This window comes from Phoca vitulina, unplaced genomic scaffold (assembly GCF_004348235.1).
Source record: "Phoca vitulina isolate PV1807 unplaced genomic scaffold, GSC_HSeal_1.0 scaffold4, whole genome shotgun sequence".
NCBI lineage: Eukaryota > Metazoa > Chordata > Mammalia > Carnivora > Phocidae > Phoca > Phoca vitulina.
This window is the reverse complement of record NW_022589707.1, coordinates 81659239-81670658: the sequence shown is the minus strand read 5'-3', so window position 1 is coordinate 81670658 and position 11420 is coordinate 81659239. Positions and strand designations below refer to the sequence as shown.

Genomic DNA, 11420 nt, shown 5'->3' with positions numbered 1-11420 from the left:
TGTCTCCTGCATTTTTAAGAACTCAATTTGTAATATACACGTGGAAAATATCACACTCTCTACCACAGAAATCCAAATTAAAAAAAAAATGTTTTTTTTTTTTTTTGCCTCTCAAATTTGCAAAGGTGCAAAAGACAATGTTCACAAGAATTGAGGAAGTGGACGTTCTTGTATTGCTGGTAGCATGTAAATTAGTACAGACCAAGAGAGCTGGCAGTACACCTCGAACGCCATAAAAAGAAAGCGTACTCCTGAGAACACTGCTAAGGAAAAATCCTATATGTGGGAAAAGAGTATGTGCACACAGACCCAAAAACTCTCCCCCACCCCCAAAATATGGAGCCCAAACCCCCAAAATATTTGCCAGTGGGAAATGACTGAATAACTTATAACGCATATGTTTACCTCATACAACATTACAATTTGATCAAATGAGAAAATGAGCAAGTGCCTATGAAGCTACAGTGAATGAAAAAGAAAGCAGTTGACAAAACTTTAAAACAGAAAACCCATGCAAATAGAAAAAAATGAGAAGGAATTAGAACAGGATCACAGGGTGGTGGTGGTGGTGGTGGTATGGGTGACTCTGAGTTTTTCCTACCCTTTCTGTATTTCTCAGATTTTCTTTAATGTGAATAAATTTGTTATAGAAAAAAATTAACGCGGTCTCACTCACTTCACCTTTACTCTTCCTCCTTCCTGTCTGTACTCAGGAAAATTACCTGTCAGTTTCTACCTACCTTCTCTTTCATCCACGTGTAACACTTGATTAATATCACACGTACTGAAAGCCTTTTAAAAAGCGACTTCTCTAAGAAGTGAATTCTGAAGATGCCTGCAGGTCTGAGAACACAGAGTGGCTAATTACTGCAGAATCGATTTTCTTACAGGGTCCTCTACACGGACTCCTCCTGGGTTCCACTTCTCACTATTCAAGCGGGTTCCTTCTCCTAGGTCAGGTCTCAGATGCACATAGAGGTGTTCCAGCTGAAGGTGGCATTTGTGATGCCACATCATTAACAGCTGGACAACAAAGAAAACCATCCTGCGTTGGACAAACCCGACCCTCCTTTCCGTAGGACTAGGAGGAGGAAGCGTTCACACAGACCTTCGGGCTTTGCCCGCAGACCCTGATGAACGCTATAAAAATACCGTCCTGGCTGGCTTTTCTTTGGGGAACACAAACTTTACTTGAGAGATGAGACCTAAAACTCCATACTCCGAATTCTTTACTAAAACAAGACGTTCTCTCATGCCCATATGGAAGAACAAAATAGGTATGGGGAAAAAAACAGGCTCCCACAAACAGATTCTATAATGCCATGAATCTTGACCTTGTTCTCCTTTGTGGGGACCATAAAACTTGGGGACCCAATGCAATCATCGGTACAGCCCCATGAACACATGGAATGCAGGCATCCCAACTGCAAGCAGGAGAGACATGTCCACCACTGTGACTCCTACCTAAACATTTGACGGTCCCGATGGCGTGCGCGGAAGCTGCCCGAGGTTTGTTAGTGACCAGAGCCAGCTCTCCAAAGTACTGTCCCCGAGAACACCGAGCGATTTCCACGGCGCCATTCTCTTCCACTTCTGATTTACCCTGACAAGGTAAGGAAGAGTGTGAGCCTTGACTCAGCTCATGAAGATTCTGTTAACCTGAGGGTGAGCATCAGAAAGCCTGTTGCTCTATGGCTAGCATGAATTTTTAGGACTTGCCAACACTCACCTTCCTTTTCATAGTGATTTTCACTTCACCCGATTCTACGATGAAAAAAGAATCCGCCAAATCTCCCTGTAAGAAGGAAACAAAAACAGCGGGGGGAAATGCAGATTTCGTTGACAGCAATCCTTTTTGCCTCTCGTAGCCCTGAGATCAACCCAGCTCCATTGTACAGATGATCTGCCCGAAAAGCCAGGGCCCGGAGGAACAAACTGTCTCACCGTCTACACTGAGAGGCCATGATCAACAATTCTAGAATAAGGAGCTCATTTGTAAAATTATCTGAAATAATAAACTCTCTCCCGTGGCACTTCTTGCTAAACTAGCCAAGGAGATACGGCAAATACGGAGGTGAGAATTTGGCCCCAACTCCAGCCCAGATGACAATGTCCACAGTCAGAGATGGCAGGGCTGGGTCCCAGCACCTCCGGCTCCACCAGCCAATCCGTGCTCCCCGAGAAGCACTCAGATGCGCACCGTGTCATCCTCTGATAACCATCGGCACGGTGGCCCGAAGAGGAGAAACTCTCAAGGAGGAGAAAACCACCAGACTTATCAGGAGGCAGTTCATGGGGGCCCTGACCCTGACATTTGTACTGATGCTCCACTCCACCTCGGGGCCTCAAAAAGGCTCCTGAAAGTGTTGCCATTTCTAACTACATCCCTGATTTCCCTTCTTTCTGTTTTTGGGTGAACTCTGCCTTGATTTCCAATGACGCCTCCTGAATTAAATAGTGCAGTATGCATGACAGCAAATACTGACTTTTCTGAGCCTCTCAAAGTGATTCTAGAGAAACCTGGGAATTTCAAAACTCTTTAGTACATACAATCCAAGAAACACAGTATCAGAATACATCACACCAAAATGTGGAGTCTAGATTTATGTAACAGATATTTATAAATGCTTAAAAGACGATACCTAAAAATACTTTCAATAAGCCCTAAGATTAATACATATACATAATCTCCTTTCTCTTATTTTGTATCATAAAAGCTTCCTGTTAAATTTTCAAGTGTTTAAAATCCTAATACATCTGTTGACTGCTGTGTAATTGTTTTTTCAGATTTTACTTTTAAATAATCTCTACGCCACTGTGGGGCTCGAACTCACAACCCCGAGATCAAGAGTCACTTCTGCCAACCAAGTGAGCCAGGCGCCTGATCATTCTGTTTCAAAGCGCGCTCTAAATGCACATAGAAGTGACAACACTAGGTCTGTGGGTTGTGCCATGTTGGATGGTAGGTGTGACGGTGTGTCCTGCAGCGACACAGCAGGTACCGGGAGAAAGGGGGGAAGGGCATGGGACCACTGTACGATCACTGCGACTTACCGGGCGTCTGCAATTATTTCAGAATAAAAGGCTAAAAAGAATCATGTCAAAAGTGCCCTGTGGGTGGTTGTTTTCCAACTTCCGTAGCAGAACCTCAGCCTTGTTCTCTAGTTTGACTCCACTCCCCTCCAAGCCCTATGATCTGTGTGCACGTGTGTGTACAGGAGAGAGGGACTTGTGATTTACTTGTGTGTCTGCCTTCTAGCACAATTATTCTTGCCTCAGGCTCACTGACCTTGCATCTTATGCCACATGTATCAAAAGACAATACTTTTAGATTAAAATTATAAGACAGCATAAATGTTGTGATATAAAAATCAGAGAACCTTAAAATCTGTTTAAATCATTCGCCCAGGGCTTAGAACTGTAACTAAGAAATATGGGCCCTATCATCCGTCTGCTTTATCTGTGAACTCCGACTGTCTTCATAAATCCTACTTCTTGGCAGCTCTGTCATAACCAAGGTGTGTATTCCTACCCATTCCAACTGGGATCTCAGAGAAGCATTAGGGGTGAAACAGCACGTCGGCCCCCATTTCGTGCCTGGAAGCTGATACAGTACACGGTACAGTGTGTTCCCTTCTTGATTAATTTTATCAGGGAGCAGCCCCAGGAGGCTTTCTCCTGAACTGATCATGCAAAACTCTGCAGAACTCCCGGCGCAACTTCTGGGTCCGTGTTATCTCAAGGAATACGCTCGCCTGTTTTTTCTGATTGTCAATGACATCTTATTGTAGATACATTTAAATTTCATGTCATGTACAAGTAGAAAATTATCCAGAAATCCATCTGATGATTTAATACATATTCATCAGGAGTTAATTATATAAATAAAAATATTCAAATAGCTTAATGGCTGTAAATCAAACCACTTTTAAGAGGTCATTTGGTGGAAGTAATATTCATTTAATCCACCACTACATGCTAATTACAGACACAAATGAAAAATTTATCAAGATCGGCCTCGTGGAAGAAACTTTTGGAATACAACCCTAAGCTGAATTACCTAAAAAGCACTATACCTGAGCAATGATTTGTTCTCCATCGTTGTATACTTTGGTGCCTATCACATCTACCACTTTCAGGCGTTCAGAAACCTTCAGTGAAAAAAAGATATGATTAAACAGACTAAATTAAACAGACTAAACTTCTATTTCAGAAGTTAAAAATTGGTAGCCTAGAGGCCAAATAAATAGAGCATGCGGGTTTGTGTGTGTATTAATTAAGTGCCAGCATTTTAAAATAGATTTCCCTCAGGAGAACCTGAATTCTCAGCTTCTCTTGAACAATCAGGAGCTCAGCAACCCCCAGCCCACATGACTGGCACACAGCAACAACGGGCTGGGGGTCGGCGACCGCTCTGGCGCTGGCGCCGAGTCTAGCTGACGCCCCACCCTGGCTTCCTCCGCTCCCTTACATTACACCCGCCTAACTCTGAAGGCATGTGTATTTCCAGCCCCTGATCTTTCATGTTAAAAGAGATGCCGCGAGACACGATCAGCTGCCTCATACACATTCTGCAACGTGGCCAAAACCTCCACCAGGCGTGTACCGACAACCCAACAGAGAGAAATTTCAGGAGATGAATCAGTACTAATCCTGAGGCTTGTGGCCCAGATGCAGGAAGGTGGGGAAGGCAGGGGTGGAGGAGAGCTGGGACGCGCTAGGTTTGAGATGTCAATTAGCCCCGTGAGCACAAATGTCAACCATGCGGTTGGATAAATGCATCTGCTGTTCGACAGAGGGACCTGGCCTGGCGATGGCCGCTTTAGGAGGCATCAGTGTATAAGCAGTGTTTAAAGCCAGGGCATCTGACAAGTTCACCAAGGGAGAGAGCATAGCCTGAAGACAGAAGAGACCCTGGAATGCCAGTCTGAAGAGGAGAGGAGAAGAGGGGTAAACAGCAAGGTTGACTGGGAAGGAAAAGACACACCGTGTTTCGACAAGCTCTCCCTGTAAAGGTGTAACTAGTTACTGCCCACATTTCTATCATTACTTCAGTCTGCTTTTACATCTTTTAAGTTTTTACTTAAACCCCAGTCAGTTAACATACAGTATTATATTAGTTTTCAGGCAGACGATACAGGGATTCGTTACCTCCATACAACACCCGGTGCTCATCACACCAAGTCCCCCTGCCCTCCTTAATCCTCATTCCCTATTTCCCCATCCCCCCAACCCCTCCCCGCTGGTGACGATCAGTGTGTTCTCTAGAGTTGAGTCTGTTTCTTGGTTCGTCTCTCTCTTTACTTTCCCTCTGCTCATCTGTTTTGTTTCTTCAATTACACATGAGTGAAATCATAGGGTACTTGTCTTTCTCTGACTGACTTATTTCTCCCTTAGCATTATACTCCCCAGCTCCGTCTATGTCATAAACGGCAAGATTTCATTCTTTCTTATGGTTGAGTAATATTCCAGTGTGTGTGTGTGTGTGTGTGTACACACACCTCTTCTTCATCCATTCATCAGTTGACGGACATGTGGGCTGTTTCCATAATTTGGTTGTGGTAGATAATGCTGCTATAAACATCGGGACATGTGTATCCCTTTGAATTAGTACTTTTGTATTCTTTGGGTAAATACCTATGAAGTCTGCTTTTAGATAAAGACCACATATAAATCTGTTCTAGACACTCACAGGAGTCCATTACTTGTAAAACAAAGCAAAACAGAACATCTGCAGCTACAGGTAGTGAAAGAAATACCATGTTATACAAACACCATCATGTAATCTTTTCAAATAAAAATATTCAAAGAAACTTTCCTACAGAACTAAATGTTCCAAACAGAACAACTTTTAAAGCAAAGTAAAACAAAAGCATAAACATATACTTACTTCCAACGATTTAAGGAATGGCAGTGACTCAATAAAGCTTTCATACATTTTTCTCTTTTTGGCATTATTTTTCACAATTATTCTCCTGAAGGTTACCCTGTCCTAAAGGCAGAATAGCAGATACAAAGACAGTTAAGAGGTAGATTTTATTAGGAAAAAAAGTTTGAAGAGATAGTTTCATTTTAGTCCCAATAAGGAACAAACAGTAACTGAAGATTTTGAAATAAAAGGTTAATATTTATACTTTTTTCAGATTTTTTTTTATTTCTTCAGGCATAAAATATAGACCCGCATAAAATATTACTTTCATTTTTTTTTAAAAAAAGGAAACGATTTCCTTTTATTCAGAAGAACTGGCCAACACATAATTGGGATACACCCACAAGGTGGCGCTATTGCACCATTAAAAAAGAGCACTAGCCCTGTCTTTGTTTTCCTCCAGCTTTATTGACATTTAACTGATCTATAACATTGTGTAAAAGTTTAAGGTATACAATGTGTTGCTTTGATACACTAATATATTGCGAAATGCTTACCACAAAAGGGTTAGTTAATACTGGTATCACCTCACATAATTACCCTTTCTTTTTTGTAATGAGAACATCTGAGACTCCCTTTGCAACTTTCAAGTGTACAATACAATGTTAACGATAATTACCATGCTGTTCATTCAATCCCCAGAACTCATTCACCTTGTAACTGGAAGTTTCCACCCTCTGACCACCATCTCCCCATCTCTCCCACCCTCAGCCCCTGGAAGCCACCACTGCACTCCGTGTCTCTGAGTTCGGGCTAACACAAGTTCTTTTACTGTGGATGACAGCCCTAGGATATCCAAAATCAAGTCAGTGGAACATGACCAGCATTTTTTTAAACTGAGTTATAATGGACCTATAACATTGTATTAGTTTCAGGTGTACAATATAATGATCTGGCATTCATATATATATTGACAAATGATCACCACAATAAGTCTGGTTAACACTCATCACCATACATAGTTACAAATTCTTTTTTTCTAGTGAGAACTTTTAAGATCTACACTCTTAGCAACTTTCAAATATAGCATGAACTACAGTGGCCGAGGTGGACAGGACATCACAGGTCTTATTTATTTTATAACTGGAAGTTGGTACCTTTTGACCCCCTTCACCCATGACCAGCATTTTTGTAAAAAATAAAGAATGGAAAATCTCAGTATGCACACCTTTTAGTAAAGTGTTGTTTAGTTATTTATTTCAGTTATACACAAGGACACATACATAAATAAATACAGTAATATACTGGTAAATATACTGGTTGTGATATTTCCGAATGGAAATCTAAATGTGGGTTGCAGGAAAAAAAAATGCATGAAAAACACTGCTGAATTTTTTAATCATAAAGCAATTATAATGAGCTCTTGAAAAAATTATGTACGCTAGGTTGTCACATCCACATTATGTCAGAGTTTTTCTTTTTTAAAAAATGTGCATAGAGGAACTACAACTTTCTTGAATATCAAGAGTCAAATGCCAGTGTTTATCATTCTCAGGGTTCTCCAACATTCCTCTGTTTATACTACTTAACCTCAAAGATACAGAACTCAATTAGGAAACTAGAAAATTTTAAAGATAACAAACAGCTCAAAAAATGGTTTTCCTGCAAACTTTATTTTGAAAAAATCCCTGTAAGACATTATTTATAATGGTTCTTAGTTAAGAGCTCCCAGAATTATGTTGGTTTGTCATATACTGATCAACAATTACACCACTTTAATATCCAATAAAACTGCGTTATGTTCATTAATTATTAAATTACTGTCCGACACAGTGAGGCTGAATTTAGCTGAACTGGCGGGATGGAGGAAAATGCCAGCATGGATGTAAGTCTCTAGGAAAGCAAACATCCCATTCCCCAATTTAGTTTATTACAATTTGACAAGGGTTGTAATTTGGAGTTGTAATCCTAATAACTTTTTTAAAAGAGAAAAATGTGCAAGATAATTAATAAAATTATTGAAATAATTTCCAAGCTTGGGTCTGCATCAGAATCAGCTATAGTATTAAAAAAACGGTTCTCAGACCCCAGACTTCAATGACTCGAACAATGTCTGCGTGTAGGGCTCACTAACCTATAGGTCATAAAAGCTCCCCAAGTGATTCTGATATATAATCAGGTTTGGGAACCGGCTTCAACACCATTTTATGGACAGAGTTTATTGCAAAACAGAGAAGACGAGAAATAGTTTAGTGATTAAAAATTAACCACAATGAGGTATTTGTCTCAGGAAAAATTGTGTTAGTGGCCCACCTCTTCACACCCACTGTGACATATAATTAAAATCCACAAAGTCCCATTTCAAATGTTTTCATCCTAGTCATTTCAATAATTGCCTTTCTGAATCATTGGCAGGGTTCACGCTCATCAGTTAACCCTTAAGGCTAACAGTGACCGAGTACTATTTACAAAGTTAGACTAGTCTAACAAAGGACTTTTCTCTTGGGATCTGCTTATCTTTCTACCTGCATTTATATGACAGAGCTCCAATGTGCTGGCCTTAAAAGAAAAACATCTTTTCTACTCGACTTTCCCTGGAAAGGGGATAGTTCAGTAAGTGGCTCTTAAAAAACATATTTGAAGGATTAAGTGATAGGTTAATTCTAATTTTTAAAAAGTTCCTGCACTTAGGCACATACCCCAAGGTGATCATCACAAACCGCCCACCTGAATAACATGCATAGATAAGTAAAAATCTCTGAAAATGCTAAATCCTTCTTGATGGCTTAAGTATCACACACACTGGGAAATGCTGGGCCTTGGTACCCAGTTTAAGGTTTCTGCCAGGGCTGCAAATTATGAGTACTCAGAGGGGCCAACCTGCTACACGTGTGATCTTGTTCCAAGGATGTGTGGGAGGTGGCTTCCAGACCACGCACCCCTCTGACCCTGGCTGGCAACCTCATCGGAATGACCGAACTTTCAGCGAATGCCTTCCTTACAGGTCACGGCGGACTCTAGATGGAGCCAACCACTCTGGTAACTGGCAAACAGGTCCTATGCACCTAGCCCGGTCTGGTTTGGGGTTTCTTACTTTGCTGGCTCTGGGTATTCAAATCTTCAACAGTCCTTAAAACACGCCAGACCACGACGAGTTTCTTCTCGTGTGAAACAATTCCAAATTTTCTTGTACAACTTAAAATGTGACTCATCACATTTTTACCACGGCAACAGTAACCGCCTGATTCTAATAAGAAGAAGTGTATGGTATGTATGGTTTCTCTGAGCAAGAGATTTTTATCAGCTGAACCGACTTCAGAGTTAAATGGCTGAGTCGACAGGGAGTAACGGGTTACTTAAAGCTACATACGGTCCTTGGGACCCAGACTGCAAATAGATGTCCTATTCTCTCAACCTCTTCTCCTTCCACAAAAGGATTTTTGAGAGAACTAACCTAATAAATACATGTTGAAACTAGAGAGTGGGCCGTTTTCAACAATTTAAAAAGAAAATACAAGTACTGCAAACGTCCTAAAATCAGCACTGCTTAAAGTGTGCTCTGGGCAGAACAGCACTGGGGTCTCCTGGGAGCTTATGAGAAATGCCAATCATAAGCCTCATTCCAGATCCAGTGAATCAGGATCTGCATTTTAACTATATTCCCAGGTGACCCGTAAGCACATCGGAGACCGCCTTCTAGAATCAGCTACTCGGCATCCTGATATCACGTATGAAAAGAATCTCCCTTCCCACCTCATCCAAATGTCTTCAAACCAACTTTTAAGTCTTGTAGAAATATCACCATTAACAAATTTATTTTAAAAGCCCAGGTCCCACCCCGGCAGGGTCTGATTAAATTGGTCTGTGGTGGAGCTTCAGCAAGAGGAATTTTTTTTAACATTTCCACCCCCTCCCCCACCTTCAAGTAATTCTGATGTGCATCCAGGTGAGAAACAGAGGCATCAAGTATTTGGATGCTACCCAGCTGCTTTTCGAGGCAAAGCTGTTACCACTTTAAAGCACACCAAGAGAACCTGTTTATGGAGGCTTCTCAAACTCTAGCATGCATCCGAGTCACGTGGTGGGTTTGCTCAAGCACAGATCGCTGCGCCCCATCTCCAGAGCTTCTGATTCGGTGGGCCCAAATCAGTAAGGGGGTGGGGCCAGAATCTGCAGTTCCAGCAAAGTGCCCAGGTGATATAGGTGCTCCTGGTCAGGGGACCACACCTGGGGAAGCACAGATCATGTCATACCCCAGAAAGCTACCTGAGAAAACAGCGCTGGAGGCCTTGTTCAATTGTCTGGGTGGCTGTTTTTTAAGGGTGGGTAAAAGAGGAGTATTTCGGATCTGAGTCTCTTTCCCAGGACCAGTAGGTTAAGCTCCTGACTTCACTGGGAAAGAACATGAAGATTTAACCCAGCACCCAGAAGTGCAGCATCCAGTAGCTGCTTAATAAATACCGCAATGACCGAGGAGGATCGCAAAGAAATCCACCTATTAGAACCAAAAGACTCTACCTCCTGGCTTTCGTCATAACAGTTTTCCTAAGTAACACTCGGGTGGAATAAATCTCTCACTCACCAAACCCCACAGAGCACCAGGAGAGGTAGCAGTGATGGTAGCCGCTCTGGGCGTATTGTACATTAAGGCCAGTTCACCGAAACTCCCGCGGTTATCGTAATTCCCCACACACCTTCCAACACCATCGCACTTCACATAGATATCGAATGTTCCTCTGTTGGACAGATGGAAAAGAAGAGGTAAAAGTAACCCAAGTCAAATCTCATGACAAGAGTACATCATTTCAGAGAAGAGCTGTGTGCGACGAAATCTCCTTTCCAGCTTCCCGTTCTCCTCTGATGACAAGTAATAAAAGGACATCGATATGTGCCAGAGAAAACATCCGTGCCAGACAAGCAGGAAGAGAACACCAGCTAGACTGCGGTAAGGACCAGACACGTGCCTGCCGGGGGAAAATGAGACCGAACGATCAAAGTTTATAATAATAAAATAAGTGATAAAATGAGACTCCAACCAAACAGAATATGCACGGACATCCTTCTGAAGAAGCTGACTGCAATCATCTCTGAGTGTAAGAACAGTGAAGGATGTTTTAGGAGTTTTTGTGTCTAAAGAGAACACGTATTACTCTTGAAATCAGAAGAAAGTAACTTTTTTTAAAAGAACAGAGCTCTAACAACTTGGTCAGCCCTACTATACAGCACTTACAAGGCTCTTGTATCATCTGAGGAAGGGCCGGCAGAGCAAGGCCCCCGGACTGGCTGCCTGCTTTCATGAATAAAGTTTTACCAGAACACAAACACACGGGTTCACCTGCGCCTTCTTGACGCTCATGTGCACGAAGCGCAGCAGCAGAGCCGAGCAGCTGAGACCACGTGGCCTCAGAGCCTAAAGAGTCTGCTCTTTACATCATCCGGGGCTTTACCTCAGACCGACCCCCAACCTAGAGCAAAATGTAGAAATTCAGACTGAGTATCTGGTCCTGGTCTTTTTGAAGGTCTTTTTATTTTGTGCTTATCTTTTATTTGG

General features: G+C 42.0%; 1 protein-coding gene across 1 annotated transcript in view; it reads right to left on the bottom strand.

Moving 5' to 3' along the window:
- The window catches only part of PRKAR2B (protein kinase cAMP-dependent type II regulatory subunit beta), a 91100-nt gene that overhangs the window by 1527 nt on the left and 78153 nt on the right, over positions 1 to 11420 (bottom strand). Inside the window, exons 6-10 of the mRNA XM_032402367.1 lie at positions 10452 to 10605; positions 5891 to 5992; positions 4077 to 4151; positions 1730 to 1795; positions 1465 to 1603 (exon numbers count right to left, since the gene is read on the bottom strand). Coding sequence (XP_032258258.1) covers positions 1465 to 1603; positions 1730 to 1795; positions 4077 to 4151; positions 5891 to 5992; positions 10452 to 10605 — 536 coding nt within the window. The remainder of the gene's footprint in view (positions 1 to 1464; positions 1604 to 1729; positions 1796 to 4076; positions 4152 to 5890; positions 5993 to 10451; positions 10606 to 11420) is intronic.